Source organism: Catharus ustulatus, chromosome 3 (genome assembly GCF_009819885.2).
Source record: "Catharus ustulatus isolate bCatUst1 chromosome 3, bCatUst1.pri.v2, whole genome shotgun sequence".
Taxonomy (NCBI): Eukaryota; Metazoa; Chordata; class Aves; order Passeriformes; family Turdidae; genus Catharus; species Catharus ustulatus.
The window spans coordinates 6,102,190-6,117,199 of NC_046223.1; the positions used below are offsets into that span (position 1 = coordinate 6,102,190).

General features: G+C 37.9%; 1 protein-coding gene across 5 annotated transcripts in view; it reads right to left on the reverse strand.

Moving 5' to 3' along the window:
• The window catches only part of MACROD2 (mono-ADP ribosylhydrolase 2), an 881,430-nt gene that overhangs the window by 365,531 nt on the left and 500,889 nt on the right, over nucleotides 1–15,010 (reverse strand). For all 5 annotated transcript variants that reach the window (XM_033054610.2, XM_033054611.2, XM_033054609.2 and 2 more), the window contains one exon: nucleotides 869–990. In XM_033054610.2, the coding sequence (XP_032910501.1) occupies nucleotides 869–990 (122 nt within the window). The remainder of the gene's footprint in view (nucleotides 1–868; nucleotides 991–15,010) is intronic.

A 15,010-nucleotide genomic window follows, 5' to 3' on the forward strand; every position in this document is an offset into this window, starting at 1 on the left:
TTTGCATCTGTGATATTTCAGTGTTAATAGCTTCCCTTTACTGAATATTGCATCCTCATATAACACCACTGGTTCAGCTTACATTTTTTAAGATTGTGTGTATGTTTGCATTCTAAGTTGCTAAGCATTTGTGCTATCATATAACCAGCCAAAATGACCCCAAAAGTATGAAGTCAGGCTCAGAACACAAATTCCTTCTCAAATCTGCAAGGAAGTCACCTATGCAGATGTGAAGATTTAAGCTGCAACTGTGTGAGCTACAGAATTAAAGCTCCAGAGCTGGAGAATGAAAAGCTCCTTTTCTCTGTGGCCCTTAAAAATTTGGCACTTTTGAGGTACAACACTGTACTATGTATTTCAAGTTCAATGAACTTTATAGTTCCATGAAATATCACATAATAGGCTATTTTATGATTGATTTTGGTGAGAGGGTGCTAAAACCAGTGACAATAGACCAATACCCTTATTTTTAAGAAGAAATATTAATGGGGAGAATAAGCAACAAATTAATCACTTCTCAGCTATTTTAGAGGCTATCTTGCTTGCAGTTATCTCCTGACCAGTGGCTTTTAGGGTTTTATTAATGAATAATACAGTATAAGGATGAGCCATGGGACCAGCTTCCTCCCTTCTTTAATGAGACAGCTACTTGTACTCCTACCAGGCATGCTTTCCTTAACTCCTAAAACAAAGCTTAGCCCTTTCATCTGGCAATTGTTTTGGCCAAATCCTGTTTAATTTTTTTGGTTTCCATAGCACAAAGAAATGTAAGGCAAGAAATGTATCTGGAAGCTTACAATCATTACTCTACATCAAGGAAAGTAAGATCCAAACTAGAAAAAAAAAAGTGTTCTCCCACGATACTTACAATTGATCTGATGTTGTTTTCTTTTGCCAGTTTCAGAGAGGACTTATAGCAACTTGCTAAATTTTCTTTATGAGTGTCAGTGAGGTGGCCTCTTGCAATTGGCCCAACAGTATGGATCACATCTGCAGTGAATAAAAAAAGAAGATAGAGAAACATTAAAGATGCTGCTGCTTTGCACAACAATCCAATCTGGTATTATAACTACACACAAAGGTAGGAATAACAATGCAAGAAAATGTATTTAACTGGAAAACACATCATAATCTACATGTGCAATAATTAAATATAAATCAGCAAAAGTTAAATTTTGAAGAATTTGTACTAAAGGAGAAAATAAGAAAGACACAGTGAATGCTTGTTACATGTCTACTGCAATGCACACACAGGAGAGATGAAATGTTTGCACAAATCCTCTGAATCCTAAGGCCCCTACAACTGTAAATAGTGTAGAACTTTGAAACAGTTGTTCTCACTCCTCCAAGTCCACTCAGCGGGAAAGCTCACAACACAGAACCCCAGCACATTGTTGGTGATACACAGGCCATCTTTGTTCCTCGTCAGCAACCATTTGAAAAAAGAAGTTGAGGCTTAGGAATGTGCTGGTTATTCAGAAAACGTGCTCTCCTCTACGTCAGACCAGATGGAGATGCCATGCAATAAAACAAAATATTCTGTTTGAAGAAATTTATAAGGAGTAAGAAGAGAAAGCACAGTCATCCTAGGTATGATGCCTTTGGCCTCATCAAAATTAGATGCTGCAATCAATCAAAGCCTCTAAAGTGCTGTAAGAAAAATGAACTCAAGAGCCTGGAGTAAAAAAGTATTGAAAAGAAATCTCAAAATTAAAAGGTACTGTGATTTTTTTTTCTAATCTCCCCCCTTCCTATCCCCCCAATTCTTATGAAGCAGATTTATTTTTTACACATCATTCCTCTATAGTATATGTGAGCATAATAAAATGGTGGCATTTTATGTTATGGTGGCAGATGTACATTTTTTTGCCTTTCTTTATAATCTCCTACAATGTATAGCAGAAATTAACAGTGGCACTATTTATTTTTTTGTCCAATGTTGCAGAAACAGGGATTAGGCCAACACTTTAAACTGCAGTACTGCTATTCCCATTTTAGGTTGTGTTTCTGTCCCATGTGGGTCAGGTTTCCAAGCAACATCTGCAGTTGCTACACTCCAGAATATTTTAATTTACTCACAAATCCTTCAGAATTAACACCATTATTCTTTGTCCAAGCTGGTTTTGATGATTTCCATCCAACATATGCCAAAGCATAAGAGAAAATGGACAAACTAACATTAAATTGTACAGTCTTTTTTTTTTTTTATCTCCAACATCATCTATCAAAACCTGCTTTCTGCTACTTAGAAGGTGTTTTTTATGTTGAGCCATAATGTTCTGAAAAATTCAAAATCTTTTCTATACATTAGCCACGAAGTATTAACAAATCAGGAAATAAAAGCACATCTGATCCCCTTTGCCCAGAAACACTGAGGAATCCACTGTGATGGAAACTGAAATCTGTAAGAGCTAAATTTTCCAACTGTTACAGAACCACCCCCTCCTGTGAAGTAAATAAAAGGTTGAGAACTCTTCTTCCCATTTTGATCACAGTAATTTTCTCCAGTTGCAGGAACAAGATGGACAGATTGGATAATTTCTGCTCAATGTCACAGCTGCCAGATACCAGCTCCAGAGAGCCCTCCCTACAACTGAGCCATCAAGCAGGTGCTGAGCCTTTATCCACTGACAACCAGGGTGACAGCAGCACACTAAAACAACCTGTGAGCTCAGAAAAGAGATATACCCTCACATGTGTTTTAGCCACTATCATAAACTGAGAAATATTAAGAAAGGACTTGAAAAAAGGAAGGAGCTAGTTTAAAATTTGCTTCTGTGTGCAGAGATAAGGTTGTGTGAGTACTTCCATTACCAAAGACTGTAATTTCTGTTCATGAGTGTAGCAGTTTCCTGGAGGTTGAAACTTTCCAAGGAACATTTCTATTTGGAAATGCTGGCAACTTCAGAGAAAGGGAAAAAAAACTCACAAAACTTCTTGACTTTTTCCCCTTGTTTTTTATTTTATGACAGGTGAACTTCAATTACTGAGCCAGAGACATGATTTAACAGATTTAACAGTGGACTTGGCAGCCTGGGTTACTGGATGGACTCAATGACCTTAGAGGTCTTTTCCAACCTAAATGATTCTAGGATTCTACAGGGAAAGAAATGCACTCATGAGTCTCATCTCAGTCCATTTCCCTCTACATTTACAGACACCAAGACCAGAGTTATCATGATGAATTTCAAATTCACAATACCCAGCAGCCAACAAGCAAATAAAAGAACAACTATAAAACCAACTTACAAAGAATATATAAAGGATGATTAAGAAAAGAAGAGAATCATAAACATTTCTCTCTTCCAGCTAAGGCTGAATTTCTTGCCTTCTCGCACATTTCAATGTGCAGCTCCTTGAAAGCTGTAATATAACGGCTTAAATTATTCATTGATTACTTAAAGGCAAAAAGGAGTTTTGGGGAAGAGATCAAGTAACACATTCAGGGTCTTTCTGTATAAAACTCCCAAAGTATAATTTCTAGATGCATTTCATTCACTAAATCTTTAGCTCCATTCCTTTAGTCTTTCATTATTAAACACTAGTTTTAAGCCTCTGCTCTGAAAAATGCAAAATGTTTTCGTCATCTTTTTTCAGAACTTCCCAAGTTAACATTTTCATAGCAACTCATCAGCAATCCAGACACTTTATGTAAATAAGTAACCTTTAATGCAGTTATTAGCTGTCATGTTTAATTTTTTCCAAGTCCATCATAGGTGGCTCTTTAGACAGGACACAAAAGATGGTTATGAATTGAACAGGCCCTGACCAACTCAATCTAATAGGAGGCATCCTATGGCAGGGGTTTTGGAATTAGATCATGTTTTAAGGTTGCTTCCAACCCAAAGCATTCTATGACTCTACCAACCGGTTTATAAAATATCACAACTATTGTAATTGTTTACAGCATATTATTGGAAAAGAAATGCTTTTCTTAGGCACACTATTATTCTGAAATACATGATAAAGATTTTATTAGCAGAGCAGCATTACTAATATGCCAGTGCTTTATGGAGGGCACACAAACAGGGAAGTAATAATTTTCCTGATGTACATTGTCAATAAAATCAGTGCAAACATACATTTCTAAAGTACATGTTATTCTGCTCAGGGTATTCCAAAATACCTTAAAGTTTGCAGGTGGGCAAAACCCTTTGAGATTATGCAGGCATAAAGGAAAAAAAAACAGAAAACAAACCAGCTCTTGCCCTTCCTTCAGCCCATGCAGTTACTACCTGAAGATAAGACTGAACAGCACCATTTATTTTTAATACATCAACAAAGACTGCCAAACTTCAAGCTTGTCTGTCACAGTAAAGTTTCCTTTTTGTTCACTTATTATTCCCTGCAGAGAGCTGGAGGATGGAGGAGTAGGGGAGGTCTACAGACATTTGTCCACAGGAAAATTCAGGGCAGAACTGCCGCCCTGCTGCTCTGGCCACCCACTACAGCAGCCAGCCTCAATTATAAACTTGCAGCACTGCTGGCAAGGGCAAACACAGATATGCAAGCCCTGTGGCACTTTCCAGGACAAGGATCCACCCTGGGGAAGAGCATGGGAAACACATCAGTAAAGGTTTGTCACAGGGCGGGTTCACAGGAATGAGTTTCACCAGAAAAGGCAAACTGACTGAAGAAGCAAGGCAGGTGGGAGCACCAGCAGTGAGGATGAGCATGACCATGGTCTGAAATGGCATATAACAGAAGTGGTCTCATCACCTAAAGACTTTTAAATTAGGGAAAATGTAGATAAACTCAAAAAAAATTTTAGTTTGGCTGGAAAAGCCAGCTCCTGTTTGCTCTTGTAGTGTCTGCACCCTTCAGGGTCTGAGCACTTCTCAGTGAGGTCAAACAGGCATAAGGGACACAAACATTTCCCAAAAACCAGAACATGGTTTTTTGATCTTCAAAACCAAGTAAACAGGTCAAAAAAGGGAACAGTCATTACTCAAAGAATGCCACACTAACCATTTGTGGTATTTTAACTTTCATGTCAAAAGAAGCTGCCAGCAGTGCTGTGAAGTTCCTGATTTACTGTGGTCAGTCTTCCAGCCAAGTGCACTGATAGCAAACTTCATTAAAAAGAAAGCTGCAATCCAAGGGTCCATAAATCACTTTGTGTACACAGAGCAGAGATGTTTGCTTACATTTTTAATAGTACATAGAGGTGGAGAGCCCCCAAGGAAGGTATATCCTTATCTGGGATTCAGGCCACAGCAATGGGTCAAACTGCTTTCAATACTAATGAAGCTGTTGGTTTTAAAAAGGGTTTATAAGGAAAGGAGATATTTCAGAAATGAAACTACAACTGCTGTAGAGCACGAAGTTTATGCATGAAAAGGCCAATGAGGTTTGTTTTCTTAGCTCTTCTTCTTGAAAAAGTCATTCCACACACCTTAGCTTGCTGTTTTCTCACACAAGTTTTTAACTGTACTGCTATGGAGAAAGGGCAGAGCAGCATGGGCAAGGATGAAACATGACTTCCAGTTGAGAAGGGTGAAGAGAACTACCTCTGCTTCAAAAATCTGGAGGACTGACATAAATTACTGACAATGTAATTTAATCTTCCCTTGTTCTTTGTAAATGTGACACTAGACGGCAAAAATATTAGCACAGTGAGCTTTTCCAAACAAATAAAAGGTACAAATAAGTTTCTCTTGCTCCTTGCCTTACAGATGTGAGTGTGGTGCACTCACATTGTTAATGAACCACAGCCAGAATCAATTCCATATTTCTCTCATTCACCCCATTTACACATTCACAGCCATAATTGGCCCATCCAGCCAACTGCGTAATGAAGCTGTACCCTGTCAATCACAGTGGAAACCACATGAATTTCAAGAAGCAAGGTACCGCACTGCGTTCGCCATTGAATTAAAAAAAAACCCAAATCTCTAAAAATTCAGAGCATTAAGGGCTCCATTTGTAAATATTATCAGTTGATTTACACAATAAGCACTCAGCACATTGGTGCTGAAAAGGAATAGTTGAGGTTCAGTTGGTGGCAAATGGAATTACCTCCAGATATTCATATTTAGTGGCTATCCCTATTCTTCAGGAATGTGAGAGCCTATTGCTTTGCTATACGAATCGCTCAGCTTTTTCATTTTCTATTTCTAGCTACATGCACTTGCACATAAAAAGTGCATTTTCAGTGTGCAAGAAATAACTGTTAATTTTACATTCAGCTGAAATGAATCCCACAGGACCGCAGTCTAATTGTGATTAATCTACCTAAAGCAGATTAGCAGAACTGAATATTATAAATGTAAGACATCTTTTATAAATCACTGAAGACTGGGTATGACTACAAACAATACAACTCCTAAGTTCAAAAGTATTTCTCTGCTTTGTAGAGGTATATATTGTGTTTATTTGCAGTTAAAGAGTCAGTCCCAGGTTTTCAAGCTTGGGGCAATAAGCACTGCTCATTCTGAACTTTGTACCTTTAATAACTGCCTTCAGTGATTAATTAACTGTTTTGGGTGAACACACAAAAAAATGTTTCATTAGCTGCAAATGCTACAACATCTAGAAGTCATTGGTGTAAAATATTTAAGCCATTTTTCATTTAAATGGCATTGTCTGCCAAGGAAAGGTAAAGAATACATTTATTGTAAATTATTAACCAGCATCCCTCATTGTGGGTTAGATGTACATCCTAACCACAAGACAGCACAGACAGCCAGAAAACAATATTCCCAGAGGGAGAGGCGAGGGATTTGCTGAGTCTGAGAGAGCCTTTGGGGAGGCACACAAGTTTGCACTGAATAGCCTGCATTTAGCAGAGAGCAGCATCCGTGGGAAGCTGGGAAACACAGAGGGCTTGTTTGCAATGGTTACCCCACTGCCTCGACAGCAGGCCAGAGAATTCAGTCACACAAGTCAAAGCCCAAGCCTTTCTGGCACTCATGCTTGTCATAAAATACAAGGCCCAAGTATGTCTGTGTAATCTCAGAGCAGTTCCCCTCCCAGCAGTGAACTTACAGCATCACTCTGCATCAGAGCCTCACCATTAATGTCAGAAACAAAAGTAGGCTCTGTTCAGGCAGGAGAAGCAAGGGGTGCAATTAAGAGACACTATGCTGTATCCCAGTGCAATAGGTTTTACAAAGCAATTTGGTGCCACGATGACAGATGTCAAAGCAACAGCCAGACAGATGGCCCCACAACTTCCATGAAAATAATTGCCTATGTGTAAAGCTAAAAGGGAACAGCTCTATTTGGGATATTCACAGTGTGACACGAATGAACATGAAATGAACATGACAAGGCTGAACATGAATTTACGACAGTCACAACTTGTTATTCCTGGATTCTTTATTAAACTCTACTGGTAGAATTTGCAGCAGAAATGCTCAAATGTTATCCCTGTTCCCTACCTGCCTACCCAAATAAATACCTTAATATACCTAGGAAGAACAGAAGGGATGAAACTGTGCTGCTCCAAGCAGATTTTGTCCTCCACACATTAGAGGAAACCTCACTTTTCTACAGCATCAGAGGAGCTCAGCCAAGCACTCCTCATTGAAAACACATGCCAAGTGATCCCCTTGACCAAAGCAATGCTCTCCACCTTTCACTGACTATTATTCTTTGCAAGTGGATGGGGCTACAGACAAAAACATTCTAATCTGTCTTTTTGTTTATGTTTGCTACACATAGGAAAGCATGAGCTACAAAGATTCTCTATTTTCACTATACTGAATAGCAAAATATGTTCGTGAGAGAGTTGGGGTCTAACTCATTTGATAAGGCTTTTCAACACACAAAAAAAACCTAAACTGAGAGTATTTATTCTTCAGACGCTAACACAGAGTTTCAGTCTACCAGTTCACAAAAATTTTACACCAAAATTCAAAATCTGGTGAAGGATATAACACCAGCCAGGAAAATTCAAGGGATATTGGATCCCACTTAATTCTTGAGTCAGTAGAGAATCTTGCAAATATTACCCAAAAAACCCCATGCAACACAAATCAAATCATAAAAATGCAAATGGAGATTAGGTTAGGTTCACTTCTAGTTTTGGAATTGGATTAATTACTGAAGCACGGAAATCAGAAATGAGCTAATTTATGTTCTCAGCTTCTCCAAGCATGGACCCCTTGTCATACTTCATTTGTTCTCAGTGTCTAGCCGGGTTTTGTTGAAGAGAATTTAGTTTACCTCTGCTGGAGTATTGCACAGTTAAAGCATAAATATACCCTTTAGGATATGAGGAAAAGAAAAAACAGCAAAACAAACAAACCAGAAATAAACCAAAAACCCAAACATCCACCAAAAAAATCCACAAAGAACTTCAGCCTCACTATAAAACATAGTACCAGATTACTTTCATCTAGAAAAGATTAATACTCAGAATTAAATTTCTTACGCTTTCTTCTGAGTGCTGAACAGTGCTACAGAGTCCTCTGCTAATGTAACAACAAGCCATAGCAAAATCATTTTATTTCCTACTGTAACAATTTTTTCTGTGCAAACTCTGTTTTGATAACTTCCAGCATTTCATATTAAAATGCTCTTTATTGTTTGGTCAAGTTCTTTGTAGGGATGTTGAAACAAAGAAAGACATCCCAAGAAATACAGAAAACAATCCAACATGTTATGTCCACCACAGCCATGGGACATCTTAAATACAAGGAGACCCCCAGATACTGTGCCAATACTTCAAGGTTTTCTTTCATTCATGAAACTATCAAATCACTCAAATATTCTTTATGTAGAATTTAAGAATATTGGTGTAAAAGCTTACAAAACACTGATCTTGACTTGAAAGGACTGGTGATTATAGCACAGAGTTTTCAGAAGACCAAACTAAACAGCCCTTAACCCATTAGGAGCAGAATAATCTCAGGTGAAAAGAGGGGAAACTGCCAGCATTGGTTTTTATCTGCATTGTATAGATATTTTAATCAGATCAAATTTTTTAATCAGAACACTTCAGGTAAAAAGGTTCTTAAAATGACTGAAAGAATTGTTTCCTTAAGAGGAAGTTTTATAGGCTCCTTTCAGAGGTAAAGTATGACTTAGAGTTTCAAAGACAAATTTATTATATTCATAGCTTCAGTTATGCATCTCTTCCTTAAGGGCAGTACATTACAGAGCTACCACATTTTTTTTTAATTTACTATTACTATATGCTTTCTTGGGGATAAACAAGCTTCTCTCACCTCAGAAATTGGAGCACATCTATTTTATTTGACAGTTCTCTAATCTACGTACCTCTCACCGCAGAAATTAGATGCTTTGCTAAGTATTTTGCATGTTTTCTTTAGGAAAACAGAAAAAAATTATAAAATCACAGGTTCTCCATGTATCTTCTAAAGAAACCAGTGGCAGCAAAATCAGCCTTGATAACTTCCAAGTTTGAACAGTGGAAACCATGCAAGGAAAGTTCAGTATTTCCCTTGCCACTAACAATACAATACAGCTCTTGCAATACAGATAGGAGGGCCTTGTGCAGCCTCTCGGGACATTTATCACCTCTCAAATCCAGGTGGATGCAGATGGAGGAAAAGGTTAGAAACTAAAAGACTGACACCATTATGTATTTTTAAAATACAGTAAATCCGAGTTTAAAAAGAGCTGAGGATTCATTTGAATGGTGCTATAGGACACCATTCTGTACAGAGAATACTTTATACTCCTCATAGCAATAAGGACAGTGATTATAGCTCCAAACTGGCAAACTGCTTCTAAACTTAGGAGCAATCTCACAGAAGTTGGTGAGACTACTGCTTAAATGTAACAAGTATCCAAACACCAGCAAAAGAAATGAGAGCACACCTTCAGGATGAAGGAATGCACACTTAGCATTTCATATTTTAAAGGTGAAATCTCATTCTTAATACCCTTTTACTTTCACAAGAAAAACAGTCTCTAATTTACTTGACCTTAAGCATTTATCTTGTGTACTTTCAAAAAGCTGCATTTAACAGATCTTTGTCCACAGTTAATTCCTTAAGAGATGGTTGCCCTGATATACCTAGGAGCCCATCATAAAACAACAAAAAGAGGAAAAAATTAAATTTACTATTGAAACCTCTCTCCCAAAGTCAGTCAAACACAGTCAATGGAAACAGGGACATATGATGCAGCACCTGAAAGCAAGCTTAACTCATTTTTAAAAGCTGACCAGATTTCCAGTTGGCAGTGCCACTTTAATTGCCTTGTATAAGTGTGATAAGTGAAATAACTGGACAAATCTTTGAACCACAGAACGAGCCTTCTTCCCTAGAAGAGGAATTTCACTTTCTATCATCAATTGTATTTTAATTTTAGGTGGCTGAAACTACAAAAAAGCACCCTCCTGATATCGACATATTCCAGACACCAAGTTGTGAAAATGCAAAGATAAATTCCTTTGACTGTTCTCCTCTCACCTCTTTCCCAGAGATGCTCTCTAGTTTGAAAGATAGTTTAGTTTCATCAGCTGGCAATGAGTTAAATATTAGCACTTGGAATGCAGTGCTCTGCAATCCATCCTAAAGGAAAACCCAGCAGATGATGGAGGCAGGGCACAAGCAAGCCTGGTCCTAGAGGGAGGAGAGAAATAGAGACATGTGTCTGCACAAACTATCTGTGTTGTACATATGGAACAGAGGAAGAAAAAAAAACAGATTTAGAGAAGAACTTCATTGATTCAACCCTGCTACCTGCATGCTTTGTAAGAAACAGCTATTGAAACACTCTCTAAACACTTCAAACAAAAAGAGGAAAGAGGCTAATTTATATTGTTAATAAATCCAACTACTGTTCTAGCAGAACTAAGTAAATCTGTCTTGATTCAAGACTGAGGGCAGTCATTGTGCTTAAGAGAGCAGGGGTACAGTGGAGGTAAAATTTAAAATTGCCCCAACACCACTTTGTTACACAAAGGCTCAGAGCCTTTGCCCAGTGCAAATAGGACACATCCCACAACTTATTACATCTTACTTGTTGTCAGGATTCCTTAAATTTGAGCCCAGGTTTACAATTTTCCCTTCAGTTCACACTTCCACTAACAGGACAGCAGGATGTGACTCAGAGCAAGTGAGGGGACAAAGAAACTGGGATGGCTGTGCCGGGCCATGGTGTTCTTCCCTTAATGCTTTTATCAGTTTTCTTTCAGAACTGAGCTTTCACACATACCACAAGCATCACATTGAAATAATCTGATCCCTTCCAGCTCAGAAAGATACCAAAATGCAAGAATAAAAAACAAGGAGAATATAAAACGACAAGAACATGCCACTCCATCTTTATCCATTTACTCTCTGGATTGTGCTCATAATACAACATCTAACTGAGCAGTATTTCTTATTAAGGCATTTCCACCCTCTCATGGATTGTGACCAGCTCAGCCAGGCTGGGGTACAGAGGCTGCCTGCTTACAACAGAGATCAGCTCACCAACACCACAGGTGAGCACCACCGAGGTGGAAAGGAGCTAAAAGTCTCCAGCAAACGTGTTGAGAATGGTTGGCAGACAAAAAAAAAAAAAGCTAAGTACAAACATGAAATGCATCGAGCAAGGGTATTTAGCAAAAACTGTGGTACTGTGGTATGATATTTCACACAGTATGTAATGCTCCTGTGGTTCCAAGTGAAAAACAAGCTTTGACAAACATCTTGAAAGTGTTTTGCATCAGTTCAAGTTGTAAACTGTTGAATTTTCAGCGTGAGCAAACATACCAAAATAAGAAACAGGGAAACTATCTTTTTCCACGATAAAAAATGTATTGCAAAGTGAACTGTTAGCAACTTGCTGAGGCTTTTTGCACTGCTAATGTTCTCCATGTCAATGTCACTAGGAAGAGCCCTTGGAGAAACACTGTTGTCACCTCTTGTTCAGCTCAATTGAGAAAAATGTAGTTAAACAACCTTCTGGAAAGTCATGCAATGAGCTAAAAGAGCTGCTGAAGGACATCCTTGAGCTTTGACTTTCTCTATAGGAAACACAGATGTAAATAAAGTCAACTTAGGCACTCAGTAGTATTGCAGCATGCTGTTAGCCTGTCACAAGCATTTCACAATAATCAGCAGTGCAGAATTCCTACCTCAAGTCACTCAAAAGGAATACTGGTGTTTAGGAACTGGGAACCACAAAGATTGTGGCTAGAAATGGCATCAATGCCTTTGCAAAAAACCTGATGGGGAGATGGGAAGCCTTGTGAGGGTGACAAGTGTCAGAACCACATGCCATTTCCAAACCCAAGACTGTCCCCTGCTGAAGGGAACTGCTTCATTTCTGGGAAACCATATTGATAAAAATATTTGTAAATTTTATTGCTCCGGTTATTGAGGAAAAATAATTATTTTGCCACCTGAAGTGTCCACAAATTCAATGCACTATTTCTCCAAGAAAAGAAGAAATGTCTGCAAAATAACATTACCACTTGAACACCAGCCTGAGGATTAGAGGGACTTTTTAGAAGTCCATGTGCAAAGTTGTACTTCACAGCATTGTTTCCCCTTGTGTGGGTTGTCAGAAAGACAAAGTGGTATTTTCACAGTGAAAGCAATTGCTTCAAGAATAATGTCAGCTCTTATTGCTCACAGAGAGCTAGAAATCAGAGCACGTGAGCAGGAAACCATTTGGGTGACCCGACCAGCTGAGCAACATACAGTCAAGCAAGCAAAAACATGTTGGGAAAGATAGCAGAGAAGAAAATCAAACACAGACATGTACTTTCACATGTTCTTGTGATACCATTGCACTTTTTTTTTTTTCCCCAAAGCAAGCCAAATTCATGATACTAATCATGGCAAACAACCTGACCCTATGCATGTGAGGGTTTTCCACATGGATCCTGGGCCTGAAAGCAATGCACAGAAAAAGGTAAAATCCAATTGCTTCAGCAGTTCCATTTCCACAGTCTGTTCCTAAAACCCACCTGGGCTGTTGAATGACTTGAAAAATCACTGTGCAGCACTGGCTGCTGGGGGCTGTTGTTTGAGAAGTCTGTAAATAGTACCAGATGGAAGAGACCAGGGATGAGGAATCCTGGATGATGATTTCACTACACTCTGAAGCCTTGGAAAAAGGCAAAGCTTGAACATAAGCACAAAGGCATATTTTCATTCATAAAAAAACTCCAAAGAGAACTTTTAGCCCATGTTAGTGCTGATAATTTAAGTATCTGGCTTATAATTTTATAATTTTATGATTTTATAATTTTAGTATCTGGCTTAGTAGAAACTTTCTTTCAGAGAAACTATCTTTCAGAGAAGCTAGGATTTTCCTGCATATTTGCAGTAAAACCTATTAAAAATTAGTAATCCAGAACTTCATAACCTTTAGCTAAAATAGTGTGTGTTCCTGTCTAGTTAGAGTTGGCCATCTTCAAAATCTTCTAAACTGATACCCTTGGCTTTAGGGTATCAGTTTAGGGGTAAAAAAAAAAGACACCCCACAAAACCAATAATCCTTTCCAAATTCCCACAGAATGAAATTCTAATATAGCTAAGTGCTCCTTTCCCCCTTCTTCTCAACCAGTAGAAGTTTTGTTGGGAACTTCACCTCATTAGAGTCCTCATCATTTAAATAACATTCAGCAATAACAAAGGACCCTGTCATAAAGCTTTTGATAAATGTTTCATAGCCAACACATTATGGTCAGGATTTATGGGAATGATTCAGAAAAGTAAAAAAAAAAATAGGACTGACTATCATTTAGCAAAGAAATTATAAATGCAAATTCAGAGGAAGACAGTATCCTTTTCTTCATGCAGACAAATTTTGAAGTAGTTTCTGGAAAGGGGGACCATATAATAAACTTCTAATTTCACTAGTAACATTAGGAAAGGAAGGAAAATTACAATAGGCCAGGTACCATGTCATCCTTGATATACTACTACACTTCTTTATGAGCACATTACAATTCAGAGAGCTAATAATAAAAAGTGATGCTGAGATGATGAATTGATGCTATGCAATTAGACCTATTAGAATTCACAAGAGTCGACAGGCAATAATCAAACCACTTTCATGCTGCCCATTGCAATTATCTTTGCACTTAAGAATCAACAAAGCACATAATGACTTGCTCTCAATTAAGGAATTCATGAGAAATGGAATTTTAATTAGTGTGTAGAAAATTTGGGCCATTTATTACTTTACAGGACAACAGATTGTAAAAAACTATTTGAGTAGCTCTTAGTGTTCAGCAAGGGTTCAAGTCCAAGAAGAACACAGTGATGCTTCCAAAAAGGAGTCCCTAGTAACATCTCCTGAAATGGGATTGCCAAGGTAAATACACATTTACTATTTACTTCTGCTAAATTCTGGAGAAAAAAAACCCACAAAAAACCAACAAATCAAAAAACACAATCCACAAACAAAACTGTTGGAACTTGCAACTAAACTGGAAACTATTGATGCTCTGAATTACCAGGTGATGAACAAGTTGGGTAGAGTTACATTTATTTGTGGTACAAACCACAGACACCAGAAGGTATAATTCTACATTCTCACATTCTCATCACAACATGGGTAGGACAAGACAACGAAAATGCAACATCACTTAAAAAAAAAAAGAGTCTGAATAGTAACTTGAATGCTGATTTAAGTTTTCTTTCAGTAGTGCTTGAACAGGAAGACTACTTAGATTCAAATAAAATTATTCTCAGAGTTTGCTGATCTTAGTACAAAACAATCTACCAATAATTTGAACAAAAGCATCAGCTAAATTCTGCAAGTGGAGTTCCTTGATAATACAAATAGAGGTTGATTGGGAAGTTGAAAGATTATGCTGAACTCCAGTGTTATGAAATGCACATTTTTTAAAAATGCAAAAGAAGTCTTCAAGTGTAAATGTTGCAGTACAGAGATGGGTGTAATGTTATGTGCTCACGTAACAGTAGTGAATCAGTAAGATATTAATTAACACATCAATTTGCTAAAAACATATTTCCAGCACATGGGTCAGCATAATCCCAAGCACAAGTATAGGGTGGGTGGAGAATGAAATGAGGTGTTCCTGCCCATGGAAGATGGGCTTTAAAACAATTTTGATCCTACTCAGTCT